The sequence below is a fragment of the Ptychodera flava genome, chromosome 16, assembly GCF_041260155.1.
Source record: "Ptychodera flava strain L36383 chromosome 16, AS_Pfla_20210202, whole genome shotgun sequence".
Lineage (NCBI taxonomy): Eukaryota > Metazoa > Hemichordata > Enteropneusta > Ptychoderidae > Ptychodera > Ptychodera flava.
Genome location: NC_091943.1, coordinates 12414839 through 12429927, shown reverse-complemented (window position 1 = coordinate 12429927; position 15089 = coordinate 12414839). Strand labels below are relative to the sequence as shown.

Sequence of the window (15089 nt, the reverse complement as noted above, 5' to 3'; positions counted from 1 at the left end):
AGCTTCAGGGACTTTGGCCCTGTGCTTTTTACATGTTAGTGCAATATAAACAAAATTTGGAACAAAATTCAAGTCTGAAGTCTGTTGAAGGAAACATGGCCTGTAGTGTTGTAATATTTTATACTAGCAACATAGAATATGTGAAAATGTTGTAATTGAAACGTTAAAAATAACATGTAAATGACATGTAAATAACATGCACAAAAATCACCAAGGATCAAGCTCTGTCACAAAGAAACCAGTGGCGTCTCCGGACTGGTGATATAGAGACTGTGATACTGCCATAGAGAAAATTAAAAAGTATTTTTTTTATGCAGATGCAGTCAATGAAGAAATTTCATCCATCGTCAACACCCCAAGACATTCTCATGCAGATGATTTTGAGCGACAGAGGTCGCGATCTGTCACACCTTTTAAAAGTACAACAGAAACGTTGACGGGCCCCAGTAGCTACCCTGATGGAGGGTTTTGTTATCGCCACCAAAACCAGTGCAATAGAGAAGAAACAATCAACTTCTGCAGTGATTTGGACACCCCGGTGGAAGATTCAGATTTCAGAATGCGAGCAAGTAGTGACCCAGTGACCTCAAAGGTCAAAGGTCTCAAAAGGAAGCTTTATCACAATGAATCACTGATGTCAGGCAGGAGTTCTTTTGATCCACCGAGTGGAGTAGATAAGACTGGAGACTTGGAGAATCAACTTCTTGATTCCACCAGGGACGTGTGCATCGGCACTGACGATATCGGTTTGCCTAACGGGAAAGAGGTCGTTACGCAAGTGGTGACCAGTCAAACTACGACAATAACCAGCACTAGAAACAGGTTTGCTCCTATACGAGAAGACTCTGACGGCGTCCAGACAGATGTACAAGATGCCAATGTGGAAACTGACGCCGTAGCGTACATGAATCTCTTTCCCATGGTCTTGCCACCCTCCATGCTGTCAGAATGCATCTCACAGCTGGAGCAGTCACCGCATTGTTCCAATCTGAGTTTCCCAAGTCCAGGAGTATCCATGAACAACAGTTACCTGATGGGATTGTCTCCAGCACAGCTACTGGACAGACATATTGAGTTAGGTGGAGAGTTACATGCTGAGGAACTGAGCAGGTAATTTTATGTCACCACAAGGGGGCAGTGTCACCAAAATGGCAGTTTGCTGATCACTGTGTCTCACGTGACCAGACAAGACGCATATACAGGCAAACCGCCGTTTTGAAATGTGCTAGTTTTTGGTCTCCCGGAAGTCGTTAATTGCGCATGTCAGCACATAGTGCATCCTTTTTTGTCGCATGCTTTTTAGTCTAGTCTGGTAGCTGCCAATATTTCAAAACTTGTTAAGTATGGTTATTAAATCCTTGGTTAATTCTAGCCACGTTTGCATCTTGAAACTGTGATTATTTTAGCTTTACTTCCAAGTAAAATTGAACAGCCAATGACAGCACCCCATGGTTCAACCAAACAGATTTTGTCATTCAATACATGGTGGTTTCCCATTACCTGCCTCTTTGTGCTTGTCACTGAGGCAGGGACCAGCCAAAAATGGCAGTGGATGGGACAGGTGTTATCACAAGAAGGCAGTACAGTATCACCACAAGAAAGAAGTCGAAGTAGACAGAAAATGATGGTATTTTCCCAAACTGCAGGTTTTTAACAACTCTGATTCAATCTTTCATGAAGGAAAGCACCTTTTGTTATTCCACTGACATCATAGGATGAATTCTGTGATTTCTGTGTGTTAAAAAAATTACAAAAAATCTCATTACTGTTAGGTTCAGGTATGTAATCAATGCAAATAGATAAACACGCTGAACAGCTGTACATGTATATGTTTTGTTGATTGTGAAATTAACCCAATGTTGCTGGCTACACTGGCAAAATGTCAAGGTCAACTTCACCAGTTTATATTTAGGAAAATTGATTCTCTGAGTAGTTAGGTTTCCTTTTGACAAATTTTAAATAGCTTTTGTTTGATTCCTGTCCTCAAGGGTGCCATTACCAAGTCAATCGTCCGCAGACTGGACTCACTTTGGAGGTAAAATGTATAGTGTTTTACATGTGTAAATTTTCTAGATTGTTCTCACTATCCAGTACATGAGCCCTTTCCTGTATTTTTCATACATTTTTTATGTCTCGTTTACTGCATATTGTATCATACCATTAAATTGATGGCATAAATACAGCGATCTGGTTGAGACGGGAAAAGAACTGTAGTGTATTCGAAATATACCACGGCTGGCACACGCGCAAGCTCTTGGCAAGAGAAAAAAAATCCTTTTGTGACGTTCCATGCCAGGATTTCAATATACTGTTATGATATAATAGCAATAAAGCACACCCAGCAACGGTATACCACTCGGTATTTTCCAGTTCACTTCATATATGCACTCGCTATCGCTCATGCATATATGTCGTGAACTGGTCAAAATCTCGTGGTATACCTTCGCTGGGTGTGCTTTATGCTTCAATATACCCTGCATGCATTGATAGTGAAGTATAAACCTATTCCGAGTAGAATTTAGTATCTACATGAAGAGGAACAGGACAATCAGGTTTGAAACAAAATTGTGCTCTGGAACTTATAGGAACATGGAAATGAAATATTGATTCTGTAAAAGTTATTCCAGGAAGTTGCGTAAATAATGTGCACAGCAAGGGCACAACCTAGTACTGAAATTAGTGTCACTCAATAGAGATGTGTTTTAATTCTTGATTGATTTGACCAATGTAATATTTCCACGGAAATTAACACTTACTTAACCATATTTTTTTTACATATTCATAGGCCCACCACCAGCTGATGAGCTGAACATCCTGAAGGGACAGATTCAACTGTTACACTATCAACTCTTGTATGAAAGACACAAACGAGAGGTGCATGCACAGAGAAACAGGAGATTACTGGGCAAGACTCACAAAGTTAGTTCTGTCAGAATTAGTTAGATTTACAGTCGTATAAGGCAAAAAAAAAAAAAAAGTGCTGTTCCGATAATGGTTTTCAAATATAGAGTAGGTAGGTATGTAGGTAGGCAGGGATTTTTTTGTTCCAAAATATTTTTATTCTTAAATACGCATTTTTCAGGGGTTCAGGGCAATCAAACACTGGCCACAACATTTCCAGAAAAACCTATCATAACATAGACAGGAATAAAATCATAAAAGACATCCTCGTTCAAGCAAAAATCAAACATGAGGTAACGAACGCATGATTTTGCGGGTTTTTTCTTTCTTTTCTTTATTTCCACGTGTATGTAGCTCTAAAAAGTCAAGGGTCGGCAGCTAAAAATAGGGTAGTTTGGGTTATTGGAACAGCACAATTTTTTATTTTTGGCTTTACTAAGGATCCATGTGATTGAACCTGCAAGGGCTCCAAAATGACACCCCACAAGTAGATCAAAAAAGAATTAAAAAGTTTGAGCGTCCAAATATCTGTCCCTGAGGCGCATTCTACCTTAAAATATAATAGATCAGATATGTTTGAGTCATTCTCCAGTCAAGCTGGTCCCACTTCTCATTTGCATCGAAGGTAATGCATTTCTCATTTTCATATCTTGTTCCTGAAGGCTGTAGCTATGGAAGAACTCGCAACAGCCAGACTGGATGAAGTAAGGCTCCTGGAATCCACACTGAAGGATGTACAAGCTGAACTGAGAAGTCTGAGAGATGAAAATGTCACATTGCGAGTGTCCAAAGATGATCAGGACAAACATCAACAAGATTTCTTGAGGTACTGCCAACCATTTAAACAGTACCTTGTAATGGATACAAATATAATTCTTGGGTAGAAAAGAGGAAATTTATGAGTGTTGATCAAAAACTTGCTTCTTACATTTTACTTCCATGTTGTAATGCAAACTGTAGATGTGAACTAACAGGGTTGTTCTAGGGGAATTCGGGCTTTGAGATTATCCTGAAGTAAAACCCTTACGTAGGTTACTGCAGTCTTGTATCTATTCCTCTGCCACTTCAGGTTGTCAAAATACATTATCGTGAAACAAGCTTAGTTATTGTTTTTACCATGGTAAGTTTGGTCTTCAAGGATCCAGTTACTCTATAGAAAGTTACGTGCTTATATTGCTATAAAATCAGCTAGTTGAGTCAATTGAACACCAAAATAACCTGTCAGCTTCTCTGTCATACATGACAAGTTGGTGTAAGATACAGTATATACCGTTATTCAAATACATGTACAGTACATTTATAAATGAAGCCTAGTATGATACATCCTGGATTGCAGATCAGCCAGTGTTACTATCGGTAACATATATTTTTGCAGGGGTATCTCTCTCACCCGGATTGGTGTTTTTGCTATTTCAGAATGAGGGTAGGCAGTTTGATGATCATAAAAATCAAATTAGATTGGTTGAATATTAAAGGGAGGTGTTATTTTTCAAACGCAGGAAGTATAAAGAAGAGAATGAGAAGCTACTTTATCAGAACAAGGAACTGGAAAGCAAAGTTTTACAGCAGATGCAAGAAGTTGACAGACTTACCATGGTAGGTGTTATCTAGCATACAACTGTACTTAAAGTTAGTAAATGCCTCTCAATTTAAATTTTGGCCAAACGTTCCTCAAGGAAACCCTTCTCTTTTGAAATCAAGGATAAAGACTACAAGTCTGTGTACAAAAATTTGACACAAGAGAAACAATGTACCCAATATTTACCGACATTTGAAATTTAAAGTGACTGCCATCTGTGTGTTAACTTTATGAGGAAGAAAAATTTCAATTTTCATCAAAGTAAGCCGGTGGAAAGTGTATTTTCATCATGGCCTTAAATATGAGACCCCACAAATGGCAGAACAGAAATGTATTGTAAAAGTTTTTGAGTCTGAATATCCGTCCTCGAGGTGCATCCTACCTGAATACAAAAACTTACCATGTACTCTATCATTTGTGCACAAATTCACACCAATACTATCATTTTGTTGGTTTTCATATGCCTTTGAGATAAAAGGGACAACTGTGCCAAGGAAGCTATCAGAGTCAGTCCAAGTCCACCTTCATCTTTTATTCTGCTTTTATAAACTTTATATCTGTCAGACTAATGCTTTGTACTTTCATGGCCACATTGAATGGCATCGCTGTGATTTTTGTTTGGCCCTTGTCAGTGAAATGTGATATTGAGCCAAACGTATTTATTTTCACCAACTTGGCATGGAATGTTATAGCAGGTTAAGTCAGCATATAATGTTTTCAGTAACTTTGTTAGCAGGGTTGAAATGCAACACATGGGACAAGCTATTACCTCACTGATGTTCACCAGCTTGACCTGATGGTGAAATATGAAGTTGATATGATAAGGGTCAATGGTGCTCTCATATACCATGTTATGTGACTGACAATTTATTCTTGAGGGAGCTTCTCACCATCATTGACGATATGTTTTAATTTGTGACAGGATTTGAAATGCAGCAAGGATTCACTTTCCAACATCACCCATGAACTGCAAGACCTGAAAGAAAAAGTTGCTGTAACTTACCAGTACAAGGAAGAGGTAAGGTTTCCTTCAATGAAAAGTGAATAATACAGTCTTTATTATTTGGTAAATGTCCTCCAGTGATGCCAACTCAGGTTCTGACTAAATCTGAGTACTCTTGAATGTTACAGATGAGACGAGCTGTAATCACAAATGTCAATATCTTCTTTGACTATGCAGCAATTTGCATTTAATTTGTTCGTGTTTAGCTTCAAGGAAGGATCCCCAGTTAGATTCTTTGCAAATACTGGGCTTGAAGGCACCATAGCCAGGCAGAGCAACTGTGTGCAGTCTATCCTATACCTACCTAAGGGGAAAATTGTACATTGGAGATTTTGCCTTGAGTTTTGCAGTCTTTTGCAGTACACTTTTTTTTAATTCAGTCCATCATCCAACAGGCGTTAGCCCAATTACAGGATGAGGTATGCATAACCCACTAACCCCCAACGGAGCACTGAGGAGTAAAGTGCCTTGCTCAAGGGCACAACACCGTGCTGGAGTCTCGAACTCACCATCCTCCAACAGTGAGTCGGTTACTCTGGACCTACCGGGTCTTGAACCGGGGCTCGAACTCACCACCCTCTGACAGTGAATCCGTTACCCTAACCACTGGGCCACGGTGCCTCTGTGGCACGGTGCCTCCGTGGCACCGTTACTCACAAAATCACATTTTTCATGACACAAAAATGAAGATTAAACAACACAAACTTTCAAGACGCTCTCTGCAATACTTCTAGTATGCATGATTCAACTGCTGTCTGTTAAAAAGTGTCACTACAATATGGTACCACCTCGTCCAAGATATGTGCATTGCATTCTTAATATCAAACAAAATGTTAGCCCTTGAATTGTCGTAGCCTAATGGTCGAAAAGTGTGTAAACGTTAAGACTGTGGTGGAGTTCAAAAAGCTCTACCACAGTGATTTTACAATGCATTAACACAGCTAACACAATCAAAAACAAAAGGACAGAATTGACTTAAATTCCTCTTTCCCTTTCTTTTACCACCCTGGTTTAAGGCACTTTACACAAATTTTAGGCTGCATTTCCTCCAAAATATTGCACTATGTCACACTTGCCTAATATCGTATAGGTAAGTCTGTAAAAAGGAATGAGAGAACAGGAGGCTAAAAAGTGACTGAGAAGTGCAGTTTGCCTTTTAACATCGCTAGTCATGGCCATATCTTTGAAACTTTAGACCACATACACTGACCAAGGGTAAGCTTTGTACAGATTGTATTTGCTAACTCTGCCCTCACACACTGTGTCACCCAGGTGAAGACACTGAAGAAGGAGATCGTACTGATGGGAGAGTATTTACAAACTCTGCAAGACAGACTGATGAAAGCCAAAGACAACACGTTATGTCACAGCGATGAGATTGAGATGATAGAATCAGCATATAAACGAGAAGTTTCATGTGAGTACGGCATACTTGTATGCTTGATATTCATAGCCCACATCAATCGAATATCACCAACTTGGTACATAGGAATTTTGATGACATATAAAAGAAAAATTACTAGGTTTTTATGGTTCAATGTAGAGTTTTCCCAGAAAATTTTCATAGCATGTTGTCCAGTTTGAATAATTTTTCATTACAATAAATTTGCATAAAAAGAGGCCTGATAATCAGTTATAGTATTGTAAAAGTGAGAGAGTTTCACTATCTGTCTGCAAGGATCAGCTCATTCTATCATAACATCCATTTGGATGTTAACTGTCAAATTCCCAGCTTATCTCAACTCTACCAGCAAGCTTGATTCATCCAGAATACTGTTCCATCCAATATTTCGCTGCAGTACATATGAGAACTTCACATTAAAACTACTTCTGCATTTTCTTATTACATTCTCATTCTTTAGATTGCTTATTGTAAGTGTTTGTTATTCTACCTGCAGCATACAAGGAAAAAGTTCAGCATTTATCAATCCAGTTGGAGGCGTCAAAAGTTCGTATCAATGAAATGGATGCGATTATTTCACAAAAGGTGTGATTTAGTGTTGTTGGAAATCCAGTATTTCATGCTTAGATCCAGACTGTAATGTCTGTCATTATGTACTTTTAAGAGATGAGTAATCTCTCCATAACCAGGGATGACCGTGCAAAATTTTGTACTAGAGAAATTATTTACTCAATATTTACAGACACTTGAAATTCAAAATGACTGGGAAAAATTGACTTTTTGATTTTCACTTAAATAAGCCAGTGAAAACTCTAGGAGCTCCGTGAGCTTTATAATGGATCTCTGCAACGGGTAGACCAAAGATGTCTTTGTAAAAGTTTGATGGTCCAGAACATGAACCAGAATTACTATTGATAATTTCTCTATTCACTCTACAGGAGATGACGGCAACAGAACAGAAAAGGTTTCTCGAAAATGTGAAGAGTTTGTCGAAAGGGCAACTACAGGTAATATTAGTGGAGCTTGTAACTCATATGTACTGTAGGCTTTCCAGTGAGACACAGCTTATTTGCACAAAAGCTAGTTAGACAGGGATTCTCAAAAAGCCAGATCCTTTTAGAAGTTCTGCGGTAAATACAAAGATCAAAGTATGACACGGCTGTTTCTCAAATCATAAGCGACAGCATTCTGGGAATTGGGTCAGAATAGTCATTTTGCCAAATTACACTAAATTTGTCACTCTGGGTCAATTGTAATGGGTATGGCATGCCATTTTGAATTGAACACTCATACCACCAGTAGGTACTGTATAAAGAATAAACTGACCCTATTATTGGAGCAATTTTCAATTTCTGTCTTGGACCTGGTAAATTATTTATTTGCCTTGAGTGATAGTGAATATTAGACCCTGTTTTGATGTCATATTGCATGAGCAAACACCAAGCATTATTGGCCCACATACACTCTTTCCTGGGCAACTTTTGAGTCCTGTTATCTTTATCCAAGTTGTTCTGCACAAGTGGAAGAATTGTGCATGTGTTTGATTGCCTTGGTAGCAAAAGGTGAAGAGTTTTGTTAATGAAACCTGTTTATATAAATATTTTTATATTTATGCACTTGGGTGACTAAAGGGAGTGCTCTCAATAAGGTAGTTCACGCCTCAAAAATGAAAGACTAAAACTTTCCTCAATGAAACTTTCAACCATTCTCTTACCAAATTATGATTAAGAATCAGGGGTCACTGAGCAAATTTTGGTACTGGAGAAACAAATTGCCCCAAAATTTGTTGATATTTGAAATTCAAAATGGCCGCCATCCCTGTTATTGCTCTATGGGGGAAATAAAATTCCCAATTTGCATAAAACTAAGCAGTCCCTGAGGACTGTCCCCGAGGTGCATTCCACCTTTAATGAACTGGTCTCGTTAATGTCAATTTTGGCGTGAAAACAATTATCCCAATAGAGAGATGTGCTGTGTACATTAGCATCTGTATGGACAGATTTCAACGTAAAATTTTGCTCCCTCAATTAACCCCTTGACTACCAAGGCCAATGTATTCCTATATACCAGGCTCCTTATGTAAATATTGATAAAATATTGGGTGTGGTCATTGCATGAACACTGCTTAGAGTAAAAATTAAGTAAGTACCAATAAACCATATATTTTCTGAATCAGCATGAAATTCCCCACTTTTTCATACATAAGTTTTGTATTTCCAGGTCACGTGACTGATCACATGACACATCATGTGACCCGAGTTGGCAAAGAATATCAATATTTGAAGCATCAGGACGTGTTTTGAATCCATAAAATGACGCAAATTTGAATACAGTTGCAATTTTCATGGCATTCTTTACATCTATGTAATAATAACTACCCTTTACTTTATCTATAGATGTACCTATTTAAGATTTTTCATACAAAAGGCAGAGTAAATGAACCACAAACATCAGCATCTGACATGATTCTCTATTCGAAAATCAACACATTTTATATTTGTAAACACCTGCTTTATGTCTTCCTTGCAGAAACATGCATCTAAAATGGTTGTGATTTATCAAAAAATAATTCACAATATTTAAAAATACATTTTAGGGAAACAACGTATCACATGACCAAACACATGACCGGTCATGTGACCAGTCATATTGATAATATGGCTTCTATAAAATTTCAATGGCTCATTTTAGTAAAAAATTGTATTTCCTCTAGTTTTATCCACAATATTGCTGTTAATAGAACATATTTACAGATAAATCATTTGTTTTCAATAAATAAACATTTCATTTCATTAAAAAAAAAACCATAAACATCTTCCGATCGTCAGTACTTCTGAAAACTGTAAACAATCAGCGCGAGGCTTCTGTGATCAGCCTGACCTTCAGGGTCGAGGTCATGGGTCACGACATTTGCTTCCGGATTTTGGTTATACTCTGACGTACGGGGCGCAATCACATTCAGGCCAGATCGGAATACATCAATCTTAGTTGCGCTGCGTGCCGACGCCGAAATTACGGGATTTTTAGCGACAAACACAAAGCAAATACACCTATTTAACTGTGCCGATATTTCCGGCACTCTAGGTATATGGTAATTCAATATGGCGCCGGATATATCCGGCGCCATAGGTAGTCAAGGGGTTAATGTACCTTCGATTGCGTTGGTTCCACACTAATGTTTCTTACAGAACTTTGCTTTATGTTGTATCACAGGCAATGGAAGCCAAGTACACCTCACTAAAGAAGACAAACCAGAGACTAGAAGCACACATCTTGAAACTGTATAACGAACTTGGACAGCAGAAAGGTGGTGTCAGCAAATACTCGGCTCTGAAAAACCGCAGTGGAAGCGACAGCGTTCCAAGCAGCAAGCAGAGAGACTCGCCAGTCGGCAGGGAGAGTCCAATGAGTACGGAGTCAACATCGGCATCAACCACATCATCTGTCACAAGCAGTTCCCGTGGCAGTCCGTCGGATAGTCCCACCAAGAGGAACGTCAAGTTCAAGGGTTTGTCAGACCTGAAATCCGGGAGCATCGAACCCATGAGACCGCTGTTCAACATCAACAGTCCCGGAATTACATTCAGCACTTCATCGCCATTCAAGAAGTTCCACGAGGGGGACCAGGGGAGACAGGCAAAAGCAAGTACACTGCCGAGGACCAGCGATGCGAGTCTGATGAAACTTAGCGGTCAAATGGCCCAGAGCTACCCTCCACCAGGCACCAAGATCAATGTCAACAAACAAGATATGGCGACATCAGGGGAAAAGGTGATGGCAGACAGATCACAGAATGAACTCTCTTCAGAAAACAGAGACACACAGTGATCGAAGAGTCACTGCCAGCAGTATGTGCTACTGGTGAATTTCTTCCATTCTCAGTGTGTTTTGCATCCACCAGGGATGGCCACACACATGCAGTAAAGATGTCAGTCAAGTTGACAGACAGGTAAATTGTGAATAGGCGAAAACTGTTCTGCAACAAAGACAGGCAAATTCTGTCTATTATCACATACATGATGGGCTGATTTCTGTAGACAGGCAGCGTGGCAGTTGGTATTTCTGACGTGAAGATTTCGTAAAAAGTCTGTCATAATTGTGAATGATCTAACAAAGTAATTTCATTGTGAAAATTATGAGTCCATGTGTTAAGTTTTGTCTCCCATGGAGAGGTTTGTACATGCCAAGACCGGTTGACCTGCATTCACACTAACCACTACAAGTACAACACCCAGACTTACGGTAGAATGCGCCTTGGGGACAGATATTTGGACTCTCAAATTGTTACTGTAACAGTAATCTCTTAACCCACCACTTGTGGGGGTTCATTTTGAAGATCATGGAGTAAGTAAGTTTTCACCGGCTTAGTTTTGTGAAAAGTGGGAATTTTCTTTTCTCCGGTAGAGATAACAAATGGATGGCAGCCATTTTGAATTTCAAATATGGGTAAATATTGGGTTATTTGCTTCTCTAGTACCTAAATTTGCACAGTGACCCCAATTTTTATTCTCGATTTTCAAAGAGAATGTTTCAAAGTTTGCTGGGTGAAAGCTTAGGCAAAAGTTTAAATCTCTCATTTTGGAGGCATGAACTACCTTAAAGTTAAGCCAGACAAAGAAAATATAGGGTTGAACATCTATATATTTGAAAGTGAACTCATACATATTTTCTGGAAACCACTTTTTCGCAGTTCACATTGTTTCAGTGTATTGGTACATGGGCAGTGAACTTTGCAATTTGGCCTCAGTGAGCATTGCAACTTGCGTTTCTACTTCAAATGTTTGCCACAGCTGTGGTGTCCTCACTCCAAAGACTAGTTGATTTACCATGTGTTCTGTAAAATAGCGTAACTTAGCTTCAGGTGAAATTTTGGCTAATACTCAGTTACTTTCTTTGAAATTTTTGTAAATTGGATTGACATACACATAGACCAAGCGATTGTGTTGCATTCAACATGTCTGCACAGTTCCTCTCTCGCTACCAATGCTGTGAAAGGATTGTCAATTATGAAAAAAGTAGTCCTGAAGTGAAAACGTGAAATTATCTGAGTAAGCTACCATTTATTTTGCAAAATGCAACAAATCTTTGTTTGTGTATGTAATGAGTTCATTATTCCCCAATATTTTTTGTTCTGTTTGGAGCAAACTTGTGATGTAATCACTGAGTTACTCGGACTTATAGTCGACTTCTTGTGACACAGTCATTTACATCATGCATATTTTCCTGAAAAAAAAACAGAAAAGTAGGAAGAAAAGTATTTGGCAACAGTATGTGAATATTTATCAAATACCTCTAAAGCTATCATGCAGTTATTCTCATGTGTTTAAATTAATTACCTGTGAGTAATTTATGGAATGAAATGCGAGTTACGGTACAATTTTTTTTTCCAACGTAGCGCTCTCCTTGCCACAGCATCTCTCAATACCAGATACATGGGTCTAACAATATTTCTTCCACAATATCTCTTCACTTCACACCAAATCTCAGTGGTTTCCTTAAGCCGCCCCTATGATTCTAGCCCCTATGATTCTATGGCATGGATGTGCTCACTGTAGTCAAAACAGTATATTCAAAGGTCAATAAAAATTATTCTTATTTCATTTTACAATCTGTAAGAAAATCTGACGTGTACCTTTCAACTGCCTTACATTTTGAGCAAAGTTTGTGGACAATGAAGAAGAAGACACACGCAACTCTAAGCTGTTTTATCTCGTTCAATGTTTTCATATATTAAAATATTCCTGGTCACTTCTCATAGATAGAAACATTTTACCAAACTTATGGGCATTAATACAGTTCTGTATCATTTTCAAAAATTCAGTTCCCTACAAGGGAAATGTGAAAATATACTGTCAATATCAGCAACATTGATCCAGTAAATATATCTTTAGGCTCTAACTAATGAATTATTATTGCAAATCATGGTTCATGGTATGATATATTACGTCAAAGATGTATACTTCTGTGAAATTTCAGTCAATAATTTAAAGGCATTATTACATGTATTTATGTTGATGGAATGTAATTCAACTAACTTTGTCTCTTTCCAAATTTTATTTCAAGATGTTGTATAATAATGTTGTCAGAACTTGCTTTTTCAAATATTTAAGCGATGATGTACCCCCTCCCAGCCCATAATGGATGAAAGCAAACTTTGCACAATGTAATGTACGAGGCAAAGCTGAGTGCATTATGGAGTGCAAAGTTTACTGGAGTCCATTATGGGCGGGGGGGGGGGGGAGGTACATTATTGCTATTTTTATAGTTTTTGGCAATATCAATTAAGCCACAATGCTGGATAATGGGATACATTGTCAATTATAACCTGGGGGATGACGTCACAAATTTCACTGGTATTGACAAAGTTATAAAATAATCATTGATAATGTCCATGTAATGATTTTATGTGTGTGAGTGTAAAGCACTACCATGCATTTCTAGAATCTCCCACAGTGCTCTCTCTGGTCTCATATCTTAGAGAATGAACAATTTAGTATATCAGTGCTATTTATATTTGGCCCATGTTTTTGTGTGGCTATTTCTACATGAGTAGCCTCTACAAAGCAAGGCAGGAGGTTGAGCAATCCCTGTTAATCCCCTGATGGAGAATTGTTACTGTGTATGAACAGTTTAAAAGCTTGATTGAATTCTATCAAATGTGAGTTATTTTGTCAGATTCAAAATCAAATTTTCTCTTCACTGGGCGAACTTACCATCACAAAGAAAACAAAATTTGTCATGGATTAGGTGATCAGGAGTTATGAATTTCCTATTTCCTAATGAATTTAGATTTGTCAGTTGTTTCACGTACTGCAGAAATACTCTCATCAGTGCTTACAGAGAGATCCCCAGTATTCAGTTAGCTAGCTATAACATCTCAACATGGAAGACCAAGTGGGTGTAAAACAACTCATTTTAGAACATTCTTCATTTCACTGGCTGATCTGGCTTGCTTTCGTGTTTTTTTTTTGCACAATAAGCAATAAGATGCCAAGATTGCCAGTTTGCAAGTAGTATCATGTGCAGAGAGTTTGTGTCCAGAAAAAATGTGCATGTTTCTGTACCAAAGACAGGCATCCTCAGAGTAGAAAATTTGATATTGCACAAATTTATCTAATGTAGATATTTTTGCTTCATTTCTGATATAGTGCAAAAACCTTGGACAAAATGAAATAGTAGGGAATACAAATATGCATAATAGAACAAGGATTTTCTGAAAGCATTTGTAAGCCAATGCATAGAGAATGTGGGTCATTTCGTCTAATTAAGTGTTGCAAGCTGTGAAAATCTTACCCGCTTACAGGATGTAGCTGTGCATTTTTGAGATTCCATGAAAGCAGCATCCTGATTGGACATGGCTCATCCAATGAAAAAAGCCGTCTTTAAGGTGCCTTGCAAAAGAGTAGTTATAGTCCAATGCTGACTTCTCAGAAGCAACAAAAATGGTTTCTGATGATGTGATATTTTGAACAAATGTATAAATCTATACTTGCAAATTTTTTTTAAGTGTTTGGTGCCGTGAATGGTGTTTCAGATGAAAACGTTAATTTCTACGCTGAAATTATTGTGAAATTAATAGATATGTGGATAACATTATTCAATATTCAAAAATCTAAATATGCTGCAGTCATACTGGGTTTAATAAGTGATTGATGAGAAGGCAGATGGGATAATGTGTTTTATGCCTGTGGAATACTATTGAAAGTGGATAGATTGAGGAATTCATATTTGCTGGTGAGGTTATGTAAGAATTTAACCCATTGGAGTTAACCACTCAATTTCCTTAACAAAAGGACGCATGTACATTGTTTACGATTTTCTGTCGTGTCAATAAAGGTCATTTATGTAAACCATAATGAGCATCTCATTCTTTTTAGATTAACCTTGATTTTGCAATAGATATCAAATGAATGTGAATGATGAAAGTGAATCTCGACAAAAAAGAGATCCGGAATTTCTATGTTCCCCTTGGGAGGCCATACAGATCCTGTCTGTGGCTATGCTTGGACTCATACGACGAGTCTGTTGCTATGCATGATATCCCAACATCCCCTATGCGTATATCCAAATTTCTATAATGGTGGCTGTACCTAACATAATGACCTCAGCTGAAAGAGCTTCATGTAAATAAATGAATGGATGCAACCAAAGTTTATATGGCAAAGTCTTGCAGTGATTTGGAGGCTACAAAACTGGTGAACTAT

The 15089-nt window shown here is 38.1% G+C and overlaps 1 protein-coding gene across 1 annotated transcript in view; it reads left to right on the top strand.

Moving 5' to 3' along the window:
• LOC139114024 (hamartin-like) overlaps positions 1–14735 on the top strand; it is a 29428-nt gene extending 14693 nt beyond the window's left edge. The window contains exons 10-20 of the mRNA XM_070675498.1: positions 318–1110; positions 1989–2035; positions 2786–2919; positions 3564–3727; positions 4401–4497; positions 5403–5498; positions 6756–6900; positions 7382–7470; positions 7824–7892; positions 10099–12256; positions 13128–14735. Of these exons, the coding sequence (XP_070531599.1) occupies positions 318–1110; positions 1989–2035; positions 2786–2919; positions 3564–3727; positions 4401–4497; positions 5403–5498; positions 6756–6900; positions 7382–7470; positions 7824–7892; positions 10099–10713 (2249 nt within the window). The 3' untranslated portion in view covers positions 10714–12256; positions 13128–14735. The remainder of the gene's footprint in view (positions 1–317; positions 1111–1988; positions 2036–2785; positions 2920–3563; positions 3728–4400; positions 4498–5402; positions 5499–6755; positions 6901–7381; positions 7471–7823; positions 7893–10098; positions 12257–13127) is intronic.
• The last annotated feature ends 354 nt before the right edge of the window (positions 14736–15089 follow it).